Genomic DNA, 19,282 nt, shown 5'->3' on the forward strand with positions numbered 1-19,282 from the left:
GATGCCAGTGCAGATTCGAATCCAAAAGTTTTATTTCTTCTATAAGACATCCTCTTCTCTCTCTCTCTCTCTCTCTCTCTCTCTCTCTCTCTCTCTCTCTCTCTCTCTCTCTCTCTCTCTCTCGGAACTAGCAGCTATTAGATTTCAATCTTCAATCTTCTCTTGGACAACCCTCTGAAGTCAGTTGTCTTCTTCATGTTTAATGATCAAGGTAGATAAAAGCTCTCATCATGCTTGAAACTTTCTTCTGCCTGTATTACTGATAGAAGTATTCTTCTCGTTTCATAGACCATACCTATCGAACACCTACAGGCAGGGTCAGAGACTGAACAAAAAACTTAGATAAATTTAATAGGTCACAATCCACCTACCTCTTTCCCCCCAAATATCAATTGGCAATGTGTGAGACACAGGGTGATACTGAAATTCAAGATACAGGATTCACATCTTGGAGATTACATGAGTTCTCAGAACTGGCTGTGATTTGTTGCTGTTTGCTTTTGAATAAGATAATGTAGAGAGAGAGTAAGGATCTTTACTGGACAAAATACTTCTCTCAAAGCCAAGTTACTTTGTTATTATTGCTAACATACACACACACACATACACACACATGTATACATATAAAATAAAAAGAGATTGTGGTCTTGATGAGCAAAAGAAGATAGCCTTGCTTCCTTGCTCAGCTTTTGTGAGGACTTTTATTAATTTGCATGCCAAGCTGGAGAGAATCTTGGGAGTGAAGTAGACATCCTATCCTAGCTTTCACCTAGCTCTCGAGGGTTATCTTTAGCAGACACTCCCCCAAAATCATGTGGAGGTTAAACAGAATAATTTCTAATCCTAAATCATATAACTGTCCAAGATAACAGACTATGGATTCAGCACCACACAGCCAGACACAAGAGAAACAAAATAAAAACTTAATCATAGTCTGGGAAAATATTCTATATTAATTTTGCTTCCTCCTTACCTGGTGTATTAAGGTATGCAGCCAATGTTAGGGACTAAGGAGCTTGCAATTTGCCCTTAGCTATCCCCTGTATTAGATTGGAACTAAGATGGCACACAGATGACCCTAAAGAGACAAAACCAAAATGTGATAACGCAGAGCAGTTTAAAGAGCATGAGATCAGTAACTGTACATAGTAGAGTCAAGGGAACATTCCAGGGACAGTATAGTCAACATACTCAGTACTCTCTACCCTCTATCTCCCAGAACACAGTCAACTATATCTTGACCTCACAGTTCTAGTATTCCTTAAAAAGTTGCAGGGATACTCTTTTTATGGTGGCAAAGAATTGGAAATTGAGGGGATGCCCATCCATTGGGGAATGGCTGAACAAGTTGTGGTATATGAATGTAATGAAATGATGAGCTGGCAGCTTTCAGAAAAACCTGGAAAGACTTACATGAACAGATGCTGAGTGAAGTGAACAGAACCAGGAGAACATTGTACACACCAACAGTAACACTGAGTGATAATTAACTATCATACATATAGATTTTCTCAGCAATACAAAGATCCAAGACAATTCCAAGACCCGTGATGGAAAATGTTATCCACCTTTAGAGAAAGAACTGTGGACTCTAAAAGCAGATTGAAGCATGCTATTTTATACTGCTTTCACTTTGTTCTGATTCTTCTTTCACAACTTGATTAATGTGGAAATATGTTTAACATAACTGTACATATATAACGTATATCAGATTGCCTGTTCTCTTGGGGAGGGGAAAGATAAAGGAGGAAGGGAGAAAAATCTGGAACTCAAAATTTTAGAAAAAGAATGTTGATAACTATCTTTACATGAAACTGGAAAAAAATAAAATACTATTAAGAGAAACCCCACCAGAAAAAGAAGTTTCAGGGCCTCTTCTCTATATCACCTTGAGTCCCTCACTATAAACCGTCAGTGAATAATAATTGCTGACATTTATATAGTGTCTACTATGTGCTAGGCACTTTACAATTATTATCTCATTTACAGTAAGTGCTATTATTATGCCCATTTTATAGATGAGGAAACTGAGGCAGACAGAAGTTAAATAACTTGCCCAGGATGACACAATTTGTAAGTGTCTGAGGCCAGATTTGAAGTCAAAAGTTCTATCCACTGCACCACCCAGCTGGTTGGGATTGGGTCCTCATTTAACCAACTAATACTCATAAACTTTTACAAAGGGACACTTACTTCAATTATATGGCAAGAAAAAAAGTGCAAACATTCCCCTGTGTCTCTGGGGAGAGCACGCTCAAACATCACTTTCTACTAAGTTCACATCCAAAGGCATCTTTGCTACCAGATGAGTCCCCATCTCGGCCATTGCTGGGAATGCCCCTAAAGTCAGTTCTTGTTCCTCAGGCCATAGAGGTTTGGCTGGTAAAGCCTAGAATGGACTAGGCCCTCAGATCTGCTGGATCTCAATTGTCTCATTCTCTTGACCTTTTGAAATTTTCAAGGTCACAGCTTCCAAAGTAATCTCCTTCATCTTAAACAAAGGAACAAACCCAGAGGAGATACACCAAGACTTGTATTCGTAGGGTCGAATATTGGAGTGCCCAAGTCACCTATCTTTATAGAATGTCTCTCACTGGACAGTGTCAGTGGGAAAAAGTTACCCATAAAAAAGAGGCCATACCAGGAGAGAGAAGCCAAGGCTGTCCTTGGATAGTACATTCTAAATGTTACTCTTGGTTCTGCCTCCAAACTGCATTTAATCAGAGGGACTGCTATTCACCATGTGATTAGCTGACCTGAACCAGTTATGCCTTGTCTCCACCTGCTCCAGAATCTCTCTTCTGTGTACTTTCTCTAAATAGCCTCATAATTCTCCCACAAGCAGGCTTTTCAGAATTTCCCATGCCATGGAGTGGCATCTGCAGCACTGTGTGTGTCCTCCTTAGGTCTAGGCTCAGTGGTTAGTCCATTACAGAGGCGATTGGACCATGAAGCCAGTGGAACACCATCCTCATGAGTCCAGATCCAGCCTCTTACTAGCTATGTGACCCTCAGCAAGTCACTGAACTCTTTTTTGCCTAAGTTTCCTCATCTGTAAAATGAATTGAAGGAAAAAAAATGGCAAACTACTCCATTATCTTTGCCAAGAAAACCTCAAGTGGAGTTGGGAGGAGAATTGGACATGACTGAACACCAACAAAGTATTTTATCTCCTTTGAATAATGATACATTGTGGATAATCCCTACACACACACACACACACACACACACACACACACACACACACACACACACACACACACACACACACACACACACACCTTAACTGCAATCCAGATTGATAAATTCTTCGCTTTACTCAGAATTTCAACAAGCTCCAATGACTAATTGTTTTAAGTCTTTACTTTCAATTAGCCAATCTATGCTATGGACCAAATTCTACTTATCAGTAGACATTTATGGGAATTCTCCTGCACAGTTCTCAAAATTCTGAACAGAAGACAGCCAATCCTCAGGCTTGGATGAGGAGTAACAGGTCTTCTGGAATATGAGTTATTTTGAAGGTGCCAAAAAATATTTTCTACTAGAGTTTGAATAATAATATCATCTTGAAAACTTCAGGGTTGGTTAAGAATTCTGAGATCTGAAGGGAATAAACCTTCTGTTAGTCTTATACCTACACATGGAGAAGTGCTTATTAGTTGATTTGTTGAATGTTCCTAGTGGTTTGTGAGATGTTTTAAACAGAAGGAATGCTAGATTTAGAATCAGAGAATCTGGATTCAAATCCTGCCTCTCTTATTACCTGTGAGACTTTGGGCAAGTCACCTAAGCTTCTTGAACATCAGTTTCCTCATCTGTAAAACTGGAGTGGTGGGGGTGATTAGATTATCTAGCCTCTGAGATTTTTCCCAGTCCTAAATCTAGGCACCTACGATCCTAACACCTGTCATTACTCAAACTTGGAGGGACCCAAGATCAGAGAGAGCTAGACTTAGCGATGAGAGGAAATTCAGAGGTTATTAAATCCTACCCTTTCATTTTATAGATAAGGAAACTGAGACACAGGGAGGTTGTGACCTGCCCAAGGTTATTATACAGGTATTAAGTGTCAGAATTGGGACTCAAACTCTATGAACTTCTTAGTTAATGATCTCTCACTACTGAAACCCAAGGAGGCTCACACACACTCAGAAACACAAACAAAGAAGATCATTCCAGTTCAAGCCACCATGCTTTGAATCCTCTCCAGACACCAGCCTAAATATGACATGGTTGTTGCTGGAGGGGGGAAAAATGGTTGTTTCCTTGAAATAAAACATTTAAAGATCCCTTAGTGGCTATTCAGGGACTGGAATTCAATTTCCATCCTCCACCCTCTGGCCAGCTGCAGCTCCAAAATGCCAACATAAAACATCCCGAGACTGCATTTTGTGGGAAGGATGGATTTTTCTTATGCAGTGGAAACGTGCTGTCATTAACACCGATACATTTTCATTCCAAAAACAGACAGAAAAAACAACAATGACCACTAACAAAGGAAAATGGCACCTGGCTTTGAAGAAGTCATATTTTATTAGGGGGTTGGGAGGAGAGCAAGGAAGGGTAGGTTTGTAAATGATCTCACAAACTCTGTACCTGTTTTTTGGGGGGAGAGGCAGGTTGGGTGGTGGTCTACACCACTCTTTATTAGATAATCTAAGAATGTCACTTTTCAAATCTTCTTATTCAAAGAAGTTTTTGTTCATCCATGCCAAAAACAAAAAAGTAAACTTCTTACGCAAACCACATAAATACTAAGACAACTAATTTGACATCACACTTTTAAAAAACTGGAATGCTTTATATCTAAAAAATTGTGCCTATGGCCTACCGTATCTTAAATGCTCTAGACTTTGTAACAAACTTCCTTGGTACAGGACATACAGGGATCATCAAAGGAGAAAGCTCAGAATCTAACTCTGATTGGAATTCAGTCCACAGGTAAAGCAACCACTTGAAGCCTGTCTGCAGTCTACTGGAAAATGGGAGGGGCAAAGAAGTATCCTGAGAGACTCAGACAGGATAGTGATTTCAAAATCACCATCTGGAAACAGGGCCTTCCATTCAGGGAGCATGTCAGACCTAAGGCCTTGAATCAGAAGGCACCCTGCAAGTAATGGATTCATCTTGATTCCCAATGTCACTTCTATTCTCTTTTCCTGAAGTCACATCATTGGGGGGTCTACTGGTTACAGCCCTTGTTGCTGTAACCTTGTTCACCAAGGGTGAATCGTGCTGAAGAATGTATACAGCCCCCTAAAATTGGTGGCCTGGGAATGCATCCCAGTGTTTAGATTAAAGAATCTAAATGCATACATATATATGTACAAACACACATGTGCATGCTAACTGAAGATAATTTCTATTTTAAAAGATTTACTATTTCAGCTAAGCAATCCATTTGGAACCCAGCAATTACATTTGATTATAATTAAAACGAAGAAAACAAGCTTGTACCTGGGGTCTACACTGATTCTCACGGCAGGCAGGGTTCCTATTAAAAGTTCAGCTGTTGGTACTAGTTTCATTTGTAGAATTATGTTTCAGCACTGAAGCATTTTTTAAAATGTTAAATGCATGCATTTACATAGGTCTGGCAAGCAGATAGAGAAAATGGGTCAAGAATCATCCTTTGGCCTGAAGAACAGATTCTTCATTTCGTGTGCATGTGTGCCATGAACGCCTTTGGAATTCTCCTAACACTTATGGACCCCTTCTCAGAATCTTCTTTTTAAATGAATACAACAAAATACATAGGATTACAAAGGAAATGAGTTATATGGATAGAAAGATGTAATTTTTTTGCCATCCAAATTCATGCCCCATGGGCCCCTGAAATCTAAGGGCCGTGGACCCCAGATGAAGAATTCTCAGCCTAACATCTCTTGATTTCATTCTTTGAAAACATAAAAGAAATTAGTTTAAAAGAATGACTTCCCAGGCAGGACACAAGAATGCACTTGATGGGAAAAAGAGGCAATAGAAGCACAATTCTGCTATATCGTTTGCTCCTCTTGGGGTATTTTCTAAATGGCTTGTGTCCTCTCTTTATGGCATACTTTGTATGCTTTTAAAACTACACTGATTTATTAAGACTTCAAATGATATTGTCCTTGGTCTCTATTAAAGACAAATAACCACTTATAACATCTATTTTTCTAAGGAATTTCCTCTGTGCAGTGACTTTCATTCACGCATTAGAAAGAGAGAGGGGGACATCCCTGGAGCCAGGATGGTGAGGGTTTCCCCACACGTGGCACGCACAAGGTGAGTTCCGAGCTCAGGAGGGTCCTTTGTTACATATTGTCCCTTGGTTAATACCATCTTCCATGTACTGACTTGAGGTGTCGGTACTCCTGCTCAAGACAGTGGATGGGATCCTGGAAGATCGCCTCTCTGGGGTTTCACCGGGAGCACAACAGCAGATCATCCGCTTCATGGTGCTGTACATCTCTTCATCTTTGTAGGAGTAAATGACTGGATTCATGACAGAGTTGAGTAGAGCCAGCAGCAGAAACCACCTTTTGACGTGCTGCACACCACAGCGAGTGCAATTTAGACCATCCAGGAGCAGGACTACTAACCCAGGAGTCCAACACACAACGAAAGCTCCTAAAGGAAGAGAAGAAATGGTAAGATTGGAAAACCTGGGTCTTCCCATTTCCCAGCTCAGTTCTATGCACTTCTCTATGGGGCCACACTTGAAGTCACACTGGATCACAGATACCTGGTTCAAAAAACTCTGGACAAGCAGGAACTTTGGGTTGATATTAAGTCTTACACTTGTATCCCCAAACTTGACTTTCCAAGTGAATTTAGGAGAGGTATGGTCAGGCAGTAATTTCTCTGAAAAGATTCGGGGGTATGTAAATAGGGGAAGAGGAATAAAATAGAGGAGAAGGTTAGGGAATTTTATCTCACATACTCAGGGTATATAAGTAATTATCTACTATACAAACAAGGAGGAAGGGAAGCGGGTAGGCGTGAGGGAAGCTGACTCCTGGACCTCATTCTCATCTGAACTGGTCAAGGAGAAATGAATATTCAAACATACAGACACACACACACATATACACAGGTGGATATAGCTGTACATTTTATGGCAACAGAGAAATAGGAAAAAAGGAGAGAAGAGGGAATTAAACAGAGGGTAAATTAATGGAGGGATTAGCTCTAAGTAAAATAAACTCTGGGGTAACTAGGTGGTGCAGTGGATACAGCACTGGGGATGGAATCAAAAAGACTCAAAGGTCAAATCTGACCTTAAACCCTGAGCAAGTCACTTAACTCTGTTTGCCTCAATTTCCTCATCTGTAAAATAAGCTGGAGAAGGAAATGGGAAATCACTCCAGTATCTTTGCCAAGAAAAACCCAAAGGGGGTCAAGAAGAGTAGGGCACTACTGGAAAATGACTGAACAACAAAATAAACTCTAAGGATGGATAAAAATATTTATTGCAACTCTGTTTGAGGTGGCAAAGAATGGGAACCTGAGGAGATTCCCATCAACTGGGGAATATCTGAACAAGTTGTAGTATACAAATGTGATGAAACACTATTGTGCTATAAAAAACGACTAGTTTCAGAAAAACCAGGAAAGACTTAGATGAACTGATGGAAATAGAAGTAAGCAGAACTAGGAGAACAACGTATACAATGATAACAATATGGTAAAGACAAACAGCTGAATGAATTAGGAACTCTGAGCAGTTTAATGACCAACCACAACTTCAGAAGACTCATGATGAAACATGCTACCTACCTTTTAACAGAGAGATGAAGTGAGGATTCAGAGTACTGAATGAAACATACTGTTCTGAACTTGGCCAATGCAGAAATGTGTTTTCTTGACTATACATATTTGTGACAGGGGTTTTATTTTTCTTTTATATTTAATTGGGGGATAGAGAGCTGAGGTGGGAGGGTTAAAGAACGCAGATTTTTGCTGATTAAAAAATTACGTAATTTGTAAAAAGGATCTGTCAAGTTTAGTAGATTGTAAACTCATTGCCTACAAAAACAGAAGAGTTCTTACTTTGAAAGGGCTTACATTTCATTTGAGGAGAACAGCATGAACATGGCTAAGTCAAATGTGGCGGGGGGAGACACTAACAACTGAACAAAATGTACACAACAAGTACATAAAAATTACAATGCAAGTTAGAATGCAATCATGACAAGAGAGATCAAAAAGAGTCGTGTGAGAGAGAAGGGTTATGCCAACTGGGAGGAATCAGGCAAAAGCACCATGGAAAAGGTAGCCCCAGAGCTTGGAAGGATTTGAATAGGCAGAAATGGGGGAGGGGGAGACTCTTCCAGGCCATGAATGCAGAGAGTGAAATTCAGAAAGAGCTTCAGGTCAAGTCAATAAGTATTAATTACATTTTTTTTTCCTATGTGCCAAGCACTGTGGATACAAATATAGGCAAAAAAAAAAAGGGGGGGGGGAGCTTATATTCTAACGGTGCAGAAGACCAGACCCAGAAGAGAGCTGAAAAGGGGAAAGAGCAACTGATAGAGCAGTATGGTGGCAAAGATTGGTACAATGGTAGCTCTGGATCCGTCCTCAAAAAAGAGGTTTTGAGAATTCACCAATGAGAGAAGGGGTCCAAACGGGCAGACATCAAATGCTTGTCCATAATTTAGGAACCTCCAAGGGGGTAGAATACCATGAAATGGGGGTAAGAAGGTAGGTCAGATCTAGATCAGGTCAGTCAGTTCATTTTTTCTTCAGTAAGGACAATAACGACTCACATTTACAGACCACTTCAAGGTTTATGCATCTTTTTCAGTGGACATTTGGGAGCTATTGAAGATTACTGAGCAGGGAGGTGATACATTCATCCTGCCTTAGTGGTCACGTGATGGACAACTTCAAGGAACAAGACATTTAGATGGAAAGACCAGGTAACAGACTATTTTAACAGAGAATTGAAGGAGCCTTCATACACTAGCTAAGCCAGCCCTGACTTGACCAACACTGGCCTCTTTCTCAAGGTCACAGAGCTGGTTTAGAGGGACAACTGAGATTCTTTTCCTAGCACCAAGTCTAATACACTTTCTACTCAGCAACACTGACTCCTCTACACCAGGCAAGACCAATGTTATACTTTTTCTGCATAGCCCATATATAACATCTCAATCAATACCTTTATTCACAATTGGAATTCAATAAGTATTTGACTCTCTGATTAATATTCAAAATAGCAGACTCAGCAGACTCATCATCAACTCAGAGTACCCTACTTCCCAAATATTCTGCTTTGATGAAGTTTTACTTCAGTTCATTAGGACAAGAAAAAACAAACATATTTCATCTACAAATGCCAGTAGGACCTGCTTTCGTTGAGAAAAAAATTTCCAACAGGATGACACCCAGGAAAGGGGTATTATTTATGATGTCAGGAGAGTAAAAGAACTAGATGAGTCAGACTTTAAAAGCTCTGGTTACTACAGTTGATGTTAAGGGTCCTTCACCCCCACTACCCCCTTACAAATTGAATAATTCCTCAAAATCCCTATGGGAAAAGAGTGCATTCCCTGCGCAAGCAGCTACTTTCCAGATGTCAAAATGTCAGACCATTGTCTGGAGACAAGGTTTTTACTAAAGTTACCAAACTTGGAAAAATTAAAATGTTACATAAGGTCATACAACTAACTCTGAATTGTCCGGTAATGGATTGTACGGGGCCCCTGTTTCCTGCTTCTGCTTCCTACTTTCAACCAATCAATCCATCCCATCCATCCTTCCATCTATACACATTGAGAGTTCCCTAACTGTACAAAAACAGTCACAGCTACAGCTTCATTTGTAATAGCAAAAAAAAAATAATGATAATAGCAATCACAACTGGAAACAACCCATATGTCCAACAATTGGAGAATGAGTGAATAAATTATGATGCAATGGAATTTTATGGTGCTGTAAATACCCACACAGAGTATATAAGGAAATATGGAACAATATGAAAAACAAGTAGAACCTAAAGAGAATAACCATATTAAGCATAATTATATGTGTGTATATAATATATACAATATACATAAATGTATGTCTGCAATATATAATTACATACGTGTAGCATATGCAATATACATAACCAAGCATAGTTCCTTGGACATAGTAGGTACTTAATAGATGCTTGTTAATGGGAAAATGACTCCATGTTTACCCCAAGGTTTACCCAGTAGGATGTTTGCTTGCTCATTGAGTGGTGTTGCATATTTTGAGTTCACAGGACTGATATGTTTAAAAAAATATATTTTTATCCAGTCCCATTGATGTGCCTAGTCATGTCCACTTTTAACCATCTTAACTGCAGTTTAATACTTAGACTAACACATGGGTAGGTTTAAGAAGATAGCAAAGTTGAGCTTACTGAATTTTCAGTATTGATTTCCATTCATCTCATCATCACATTGAACCATGAATACACAGTCTGGAACCAAGAAAGGAAATAAAATGAAGTCCCGCTGTCTATCAGTGAACTTCTACCAGGAGTGGGTAACCTACAGCCTTGAGGCCACACATAGCCTGCTAGGTCCTCAAGCATGACCCTTGGACTGAATCCAAACTTCACAGAATAAATTTAGGGTTAGGATTAGATTCAATTAAAGAGTTGCCCTTGAGGACCAAGAGGGCCACATGTGTCTTTGAGGTTGCTGGTTCCCTACCCCAATCTACTCTATAGTAATGACTGTAAGACCCCAATTTTAGGTAATAGTATTTTATGGGAAGTGATTACAAATTGAAAATGACAATGGGAATAATGAGTCCAAGTCTTCTCTGGAATTTTCAGATTCAGTTGCTATGTAACCTAATTCTTAAATATGAGTTTGCTTAAATGAATATGTACTCTCTTTGATTTACATTATGTTCCCTCCAACATACAGATCTCAAGTCCTTTTATGCTTCTTCATCTTGAAAACTCTTTTCTGTAGCCTTGTATACATTTCCCAGAAGGGGTCCACCCAGAGTACTTGGTGCCTTCCTTGCTCTCTCTTAATGTAACTTGGATACAAATGGTAATGTCTACCTGGTATTCCCCCATCTTCTCTACAGTGGTGCAGTGGATAGAGTGCGAGCCCTAGAGTCAGGAAGATCTGAGTTAAAATCCAGCTTCAGACCCTTCCTAGCTGGGTAACCCTGGGCAAGTCATTTAACCTCTGCTTGCCTCAGTTTCCTCAATTGAAAATGGGGCTAATAGCACCTACTTTGCAGGGTTGTTATGAGAATCAAATGAGATAGAATTTGTAAAGTGCTAAGCACAGAGTCTGGCACATAATAAGTACTTTAAAATGTGTGTTCCCTTCCATATGACCAGCTCAAATTTTATACCATAGATTTCCCTAATGACATCCTTTTCCCCAGTTTTTCAAAGTTCCTCATCTGTTATAAGTTACCGTCAGTAGTGCATCCATTATGTGCTTCTCCATGTGATACCCATTTTCAGTTCATTTCTCCATGTGATACCCATTTTCAGTTCATTTTAGGTGCTATAATTATTTGGAAAGGCTTTGTTTTCATTAAAATCCTAGTTTCCAGTAAAAAGTAATTTTCAGGAGCAGTGTAGATAATAGTCAGAAAGATCTGGGTTCATATCCTGCTTTAAACATGGACTAGCTGTGTGACACTGGGAAAGTCACTTAACCCTGTTTGCCTCAGTTTCCTCATCTGTAAAGTGAGGGAGTTGGTTGACCTCTGTGGCCCTTTTCAGTTCTAAATCTATTACCTTGTAAGATATTGAAAGTAAATCAACAGAACTCAGAATGACCTTGGAATGACCTGATCCATTCTCAAAATAAGATTTTTACAGGAAAGTCAGTTTTAATGACTAGAGCCATTTTGAAAATAATTTACACAAATGATAACTTTTTCCTTTGCTAACTTTATAGAGTCTATTAGTTTCAGCAGGGATCCTAATAAGTGCTAAATGGTGAAGCCTAAATTTAGCATAATTTCACAATTCTCTGTTTAGAAAAATCCATAGTGAGTCTTTTTTTTTCTTTTCCTCTTTACCCTGAAAAAACAAAGAGTTGACTAGAGTTCTGGTGATCGATGAAAGTTCTTGTTAATGAAGCTTTTTATGGTTTGTTCTTCCAGAGGGTATCAATCAATGCTATTTGAACAAAAAACTGGATCCTTGCCAGTTCATTCCCCGTGTGATGTCTGTGTATTCCAAACCAGCTCTTGACAAACAGTTCTTGAGTCAGGTTAAAAGAATAACTTATCCAGCCTGAAAAGGAAGAAGGCGTTTGTCCTATCCATTTGTCCCACCTTCATCCTACCCAAGCCAAAGGTGGGCCTCAGGGTGAGACCAGACTGACAAAGTGTTGACCTTATCACTTCAACTTTATCATTTTATCTTAAAAATCATAGGATTTTTAACTGGAAGTTCCCTAAGATAACATCAGACCCTTCTTCCAAAGAGAAACAAAAGGCCATGCTGACTGTACAGAACTGCCCTATTAAACAAATGAGCAAAGCTCTTTGAGAATACTGACTTTGAATGATCCTTACACTTCACTGCAGAGTTGGTGCTCCTATGCTACATTGTCTTTGAGACAAAGCTCTAAACGGATGGCACTATTTACCTGATAGGCCATCCTTTCACTAAATGCCAGTATATAGCTTTGAGATGTATAGCTCTGAGCCCCCTACCCTTCAGCATAGAAGGGAGGAAAGGAAAGAAGGGATGGATGAAGGAAGGAAGGAAGGAAGGAAGGAAGGAAGGAAGGAAGGAAGGAAGGAAGGAAGGAAGGAAGGAAGGAAGGAAGGAAATATGATTTCATACTGTTTAATATTTTTATCAACTTTGAATGAAAACTAGAAATTAGATTTCTCAAGGTCACAGATAATACAATAAACAGTTATTAAGCACCTACTATATTTTAGGCTCTATACTAACTGCCCTGAGGAAGCCTACAATCTAAAGGAGGGAGCACAGGAAGGGCAGCCTCCTGGGGGTGGAGGTGGGGGACCAGAAGGTACCTGGAGCACAAGGAAGGAAGGAAGGACAGAGGGAGAGAAGGAAGGGAAGAAAAAGGAAAGGAAAAAAGAAAGGAAGAAGGGAAGAAAGGAAGGAAGGAAGGAAGGAAGGAAGGAAGGAAGGAAGGAAGGAAGGAAGGAAGGAAGGAAGGAAGGAAGGAAGGAGAGGGAGGGAGGAAGGAAGCATCATGATCATAATTTCATTATTCTTTAAAAATCTTTCCCCCCTCATCACACCAATATCTCTCCACAAAAATTTTTTATCAACAGGCATTTTGAGTCCACCCCACTCCCAGGTATCCTACAGTCTAATCAGAAAAGAATGAGCCTGCTGTAAAATGAAAAACCTGAACTCCTCTCTAAATCTTTGTCTAGAGCCAGCTCACACTTTAATGGTTTATGTATTTTTGTAGATAATAAAACAAGTTCAGAGATATAAAGTCATTTGCTCACAGTCAAAAGCCACCAAGTATTGGACATGGAATTAGAATCAAGCCCTATCTTGATTTTACATGCAGAATACTTTCTGCTAAGTCAGAGCTGGGACCTATTTGGTCCTGGTAGATCAGACGCAAAGCCAGAGACAAGGTGTATATCGGTTTCAGCTAAGCTTTTAAAATTTAGTTTGCCATAATAATTCATAGATAAAAGTGTGAAATGTAGGCTATGTGATAGTACATTTAGAAAGATTTATAGAAAATGGGACAACCGTATTCAACAAATGTGGATGAATGGAAAGTTGGGAGGGAGGGTATGCAAGGTCTTGAGTAGACTGCCAGGGCCCTCTGTGCTTGATTTCATATTGTTTAATTTTTTTTATCAACTTTGAATGAAAACTAGAAATTAGATTTCTCAAGGTCACGGATGATACAATAAATACAACAAACAGTTATTAAGCACCTACTGTATGTTAGACTCTACACTAACTGTCCTGAGGAAGTCTACAATCTAAAGGAGGGAACACAGGAAGCGCAGCTTCCTGGGAAGGGGAGGGGGGGGGGGGAGGACCACAAGGTACCTGGAGCCTAAAAACAATTTTGGAGTCAAAAGCAAGCAGAGCAGTTGGTGGTAAATAAAGAAAGAGCCAGGTGTTTTGTTGGGTTTTTTTTTTTTTGCAACCACTATGAAAAGAGGTTATGGGAGGAATTTTTTTTACTCTACCCTCCAGCCCTTTAATCACAGGGACAGAAGCTAGCATTTATAAAGCACTTCAAAGTGTGCAAAGCATTGGATAGATGTTATCTCCTTGGGTCTTTACAACAAAACTGTGAGAATAGAAGCCATCGTTAAAAGTATTAACCTACCCCAATGCCTGGAATATTAGGCACCAGTAGGCACTTAAGAAGTGTCATTTGATCTTCACAACTGTCCTCTCATATCAGCACTACAACAATCCCCTTTTTATGGATGGTGAAACAGAGACATGGAGAATTAAGTGACTTATCCATGGTCACAAAGCTAGTAAGTATCTCAGGAGGGATTTGAGCCCAGCTCACAGATGGTCTTCTCAAGTCATAATGTACTCTCTCCTCACCTTCACCTCTTGGAATCCATAGCTCCCTTGAAAACACCACTCAGGCATCACATCCTATAGCAGGTCTTTCCCTATCATCATATTACTATCACCACCCCATTTGTTAATGCTCTCTTTCCTTTAAACTGTTTTATTATTGTACATTACTTCATATTTACTTATTTTTACTTTTTACATTTTTATGTTTACTTTTAGATGTGCATATAGGTCTTAAGATCATATATTTAGAATAGGAAGGGATCTTAAAACTCACTGAACCTGATCCCCTTCATTTGGCAGGTGAAGAAAATGAGAGTCACAGATTAAGTGGCTTGCCAGGCTTTCATAACTAGTCAGCATATGGAGAGGGAACCAGATCTTCCTGACCTCAAATCCAGAACACCATCTATGACACCCCTCTGCACCTGATCTCTCTCAGTCTCAGTTTCCTTAACTGTAAAATTAGAGAGTTGAACTAAATCAAGGGTTCTTATCTTTTTTGTTTTAATGTAATGGACCCTAACCCTTTGGTTGTCTCGACTTGTTTTCAGAATAATATTTTAAATGCATAAAATAAAATATATAGTATTTCAAGGAGATCAAATATATTGAAATACAGTTATCAAAATATCTATTTTTAAAGTTCATCAACCCCTGAAGTTACTGCACAGGAAGGGTTCAGGGACCGCAAGTTAAGAACCCCTGGACTAAATGATCTTTAAGGTACCTTCTAGTTTGAAATCCCAAGAAATGCTTGAATAAGTATCATCCAGACAAAGGAAAAGACTCATTCATTCTCAGCCCAAAGGGGTATAAGTTACTAAAGGTAAAAGTAAGGGAAATCTTTTCTATTGAGTTCAGGTGCCCGATGGCGGAATAGGATGCCCTGGTACAGAGTTCCCTCCCCTTGCCTGGGGGAATTTAGGTAAGAGGTAGATGGCTATCTGTCAGGGACACAGTAAATGTACTTTCTTCTCAGGTGGGATGTGGAATTAGATGCCTTTTACCAAGTCTTCCAAGTGTACAATTGGACAATTCTATGAATCTATGAATTTCAACCCCCACACACAGCTCAGATCCTTTTGAGTTATTCCTCTCCAAGTCACAGGGTATATTTGGAGGAAGATTTATAAGGTGCTAAAAAGCCAGAATTGATTAGAATAAAATCTCTACATCCGTCCAAAACTGCCTGATGCAGCTGGCCCTGATTACTGATACCCTGGAGTCCTCACTGAACAGACTGAAGAGCTTCTGGTTATTTCTATGGACTCAAGAAAAGAGGACTGAGGTGCTGGGAGACTTTTAAAAAGATAAAATAAGCAACCCCAGAAATTACAGGCCATGTTGGAACAAATTATCCCAATCAATGTAACGGATACCAGGAGCCAAGCTTGACTACTCACTGTTCCCGAAACATGCTGTAACCACGTCTGCCTATTTCTTTGCTCAGACCTTGACTGCCCTTCACTCTCATCTCCACTCATCTAAGAGTCTTCTTTCTGGAACCAGATCATGTCCCATGTCCTCTATATAACACCCTTCCTTATTGACCCAACATTCTGTAGTCACTCTGAGATATGAACTCCCTTGGAATTTAAGAGGTAGAAAGACCTGTGGAGAGGTCATTGTAATCAGCCAGCAAGATGGTAACAAGGGCCTGCAATGGGGTTGGGGGTGAAGGAACATAGTTGCAGAGAGGGACACCTTAGATCTTGCTAAAAAACTCAATATGAGAGTGAAAGTGAGAGAAAAGAGGTAAAAAATAACTAATAATCAGGTAATGAACTTTGGAGACATGGGGAATGGAAGCACCATGACAGAAACAATAAGGTAAAAAGAAGTGGGTTTAGGAGAAGATAGGTATACATTAAGTTTGAGGTTTGCTTCTTTGGGTCTCAGACCAGGGTATTTGGGTAGAAAGATGTAGGAGATAATTAGAGATGTAGGTCTAGAGATCAGAAGGGGAGTTGGCTCTATGGATGTAGATCTGGAGTCCTCTTTATGTTCAAGGGCTAAATCTGTGGGTGACAAAAGCTGACAAGAGAGTGAAAGTAGACAGAGGAAAAAAGAAGGACAAAGACAAATACTTGTGAGACACCCACATCAAAGAGTTGGGGAAAAGATGAAAATCGATCAAGGAAGATAGAAAAGAATAGTTGGAAAATTAATAAAAGAACCAGTGAAGAGAGAACATCCAATAAGCAAGGTTAGTCAGCAGTATCAAAACTCCATCAAAAATTCTCAAGGAGTACTGAATTAAAAAAAAATGTAAAGGATATTGTGAGGGCACCACTGGCAACCTTTGAGAGAACATTTTCAATAGAGTGGTGTTTGCAAATTACTCTCTACTGAGCAGATTAGAATGGATGTTAAATTATAAGGGGCTGAGAAGAAAGCATCTATAGCAAAAGTAGAAGAGTGTAGACAACTTTTCCTAACAGTTTAGCTGTGAAAGGCAGGAGAGATATAGAATGATAACCAGACGGGATAGAAGGGTCAAGAGAAGGCTTAGGAAAAGTCAAGAAACCTAAAGAATTTATAATTGATTCAAGAACCATACTTAGCAAAGTTATCTAGGCTTCAAGGTCTATGAAGTGGTATTATTCCTAGCAATCACGAGAATTCAATAGCCGCCATTTAAAATAGCACTTTATAGAAGCAAAAGCACTTTCAGGTTCGTTACTACTTGACATATTCATGATATCAATCAATCAACAAGCCTTGATTGATGATATAACAATCATAATTATGAACACAGAACCTGATGATTAAGTTATTCAAAACAATCTAGAGATGGTTAGTATTTGAGGACAGCTCCAAAAGATGCACTCTTTTGTTTCCCTCACTTGTCAGAAATAATAAAATACTACTACTGATAATAGCTAACATTTAAATACCACTTAACATGGCATGTGCCAGACACTGCGTGCGAAGCACTTCACAATAATTATCTCATTTGGTCCCCACAACAATCCCAGGAAATAGGGGCTACTATTATCCCTATTATAGATGAGGATATTGAGGCAAACAGAGGTTAAGTGACTTGCCTAAGATCACACAGCTAGGAAGCATTTTAGATCAGATTTGCACTCAAGGCCCAGTGCTTTATCCACTGAGCTCTTTCTTATACTACTGCTAGACTATAAACTCCATGAGGACAGGGGATGGGTCTTACCTAAACTTTGTATCTCTCTCAGAGCCTAGCAGAGTCCTTTGCACATAGTAAAGATTTAAGAAATGCCAGTTGAATCAAAGTTGAACATCATTAAAAATTAAAATAATGCTGACAAGAGAAATGAATAAAAGGAGGCCTAGAGGCATCACATCATTGAGAGTTCCAGATGTGTGGTTAGGGCATCTGGATTTGAATCCAAGGTCTTCCTTACTTCTTACTCATGCATCTGAGGGAAATATAAGGAAAATATTTTGCAGTATGGTAGAAAGAACACTGGGTTTGGAATGAAAAGAACTAGATTCAACTTGCATGATCCTGAGCAAGGCCCTTAACCTCTCTGGCCTCAGTTTCTTCATCTGTAAAATGTAGGGGTTGGACTATAGTACTTCTAAGAGCCCTTCCAGCTCTATCTATGATCCTATTAGTCAGGAAAAACTAGGCTTGAATCTCTTCTACCCTACTCATTAGCTTGTAGGACCATGAACAAGTCCCTTACCTTCTTTGAACCTCAGTTTTCCATATCAATAAAATGGAAATGATAAGATCTGGGATACTTTCCTCATACAGTTACTGGGAGGTTCGAATGACAAGTATATAAAAGACCTTACACATCTTAAAACACTACATGTGTCAATTATTATTTTTCTCTACATGGTCCTATAGTTAGACAATCAATAAATCCTTACTGGAAGTTACCATAATATTTTATTGAAGGCCCAGGTTAACATTTTCCCATGAAAATTGTGACAACTCTCTTCCCATATGGCAATAAGGATGACTTCACTGAATCTGATCAAATTTCACATTTCAGAATTCACATGATGACGACCTAAACTTATGCCTGGCATTTTAAATCCTATAATTGGCCTTATACCTTTCCATTTCATTTAGCAAGGCTTGAAACCATATTCTCCTTCCATAGTATTCATTATGCAATTGTATCCTGAGCCATCTCCAGTCATCCTGATGAATATCTGGTCACTGGACCCAGGTGGCTCAGGAGGAGAAAGTGAGGCTGGTGACCTGCACAGTGCTCCTTCACTCAAAGTCAAGTGCAAGTCATGTCATCATTTCTCTGATGTCATGGTCTTTTTCAAAAACAAAGGATGAACACAACCTGGTGTATATAATTTAAAAACCCATCTCTGATCAACGCAATGAACAACCAGAACTCCAGAAAGTCAATGATGATACATCTTCTGCCTACTCATCATCTTTCAGGGAGAGGTGATAGACTTAGCGGGGCAGAATTATATACATATACACACTTGTGTGTATGTATGTGTGTATGTATGTACACATATAAATATATGTATGTATATATGTGTGTATAAAAATATATGTATGTATGTATGTATAGGTATTGGGGTGGTGACATGGCCAATGGAGAAACATGCTTTATTTTATATATATATACATATATATATATATATATATATATATATATATATATATATATATATATATATATTTTTTTTTACAAATAATTTTTGTCCCTTCTTTCAATGGGATAGGGGAATGAAGATAAGAAGGAAAGAATACAGATTTCTATTATTTTTTTAAAACCAAATCTAGTCATGTGAGTGACACATAAGTCATTTTTA

General features: G+C 39.1%; 1 protein-coding gene across 1 annotated transcript in view; it reads right to left on the reverse strand.

Moving 5' to 3' along the window:
- Positions 1-4,517: 4,517 nt before the first annotated feature.
- The window catches only part of LPAR3 (lysophosphatidic acid receptor 3), a 119,700-nt gene continuing 104,935 nt past the window's right edge, over positions 4,518-19,282 (reverse strand). The window contains exon 3 of the mRNA XM_072648903.1: positions 4,518-6,615. Coding sequence (XP_072505004.1) covers positions 6,284-6,615 — 332 coding nt within the window. The 3' untranslated portion in view covers positions 4,518-6,283. The remainder of the gene's footprint in view (positions 6,616-19,282) is intronic.

This window comes from Notamacropus eugenii, chromosome 2 (assembly GCF_028372415.1).
Source record: "Notamacropus eugenii isolate mMacEug1 chromosome 2, mMacEug1.pri_v2, whole genome shotgun sequence".
NCBI classification, from domain to species: domain Eukaryota; kingdom Metazoa; phylum Chordata; class Mammalia; order Diprotodontia; family Macropodidae; genus Notamacropus; species Notamacropus eugenii.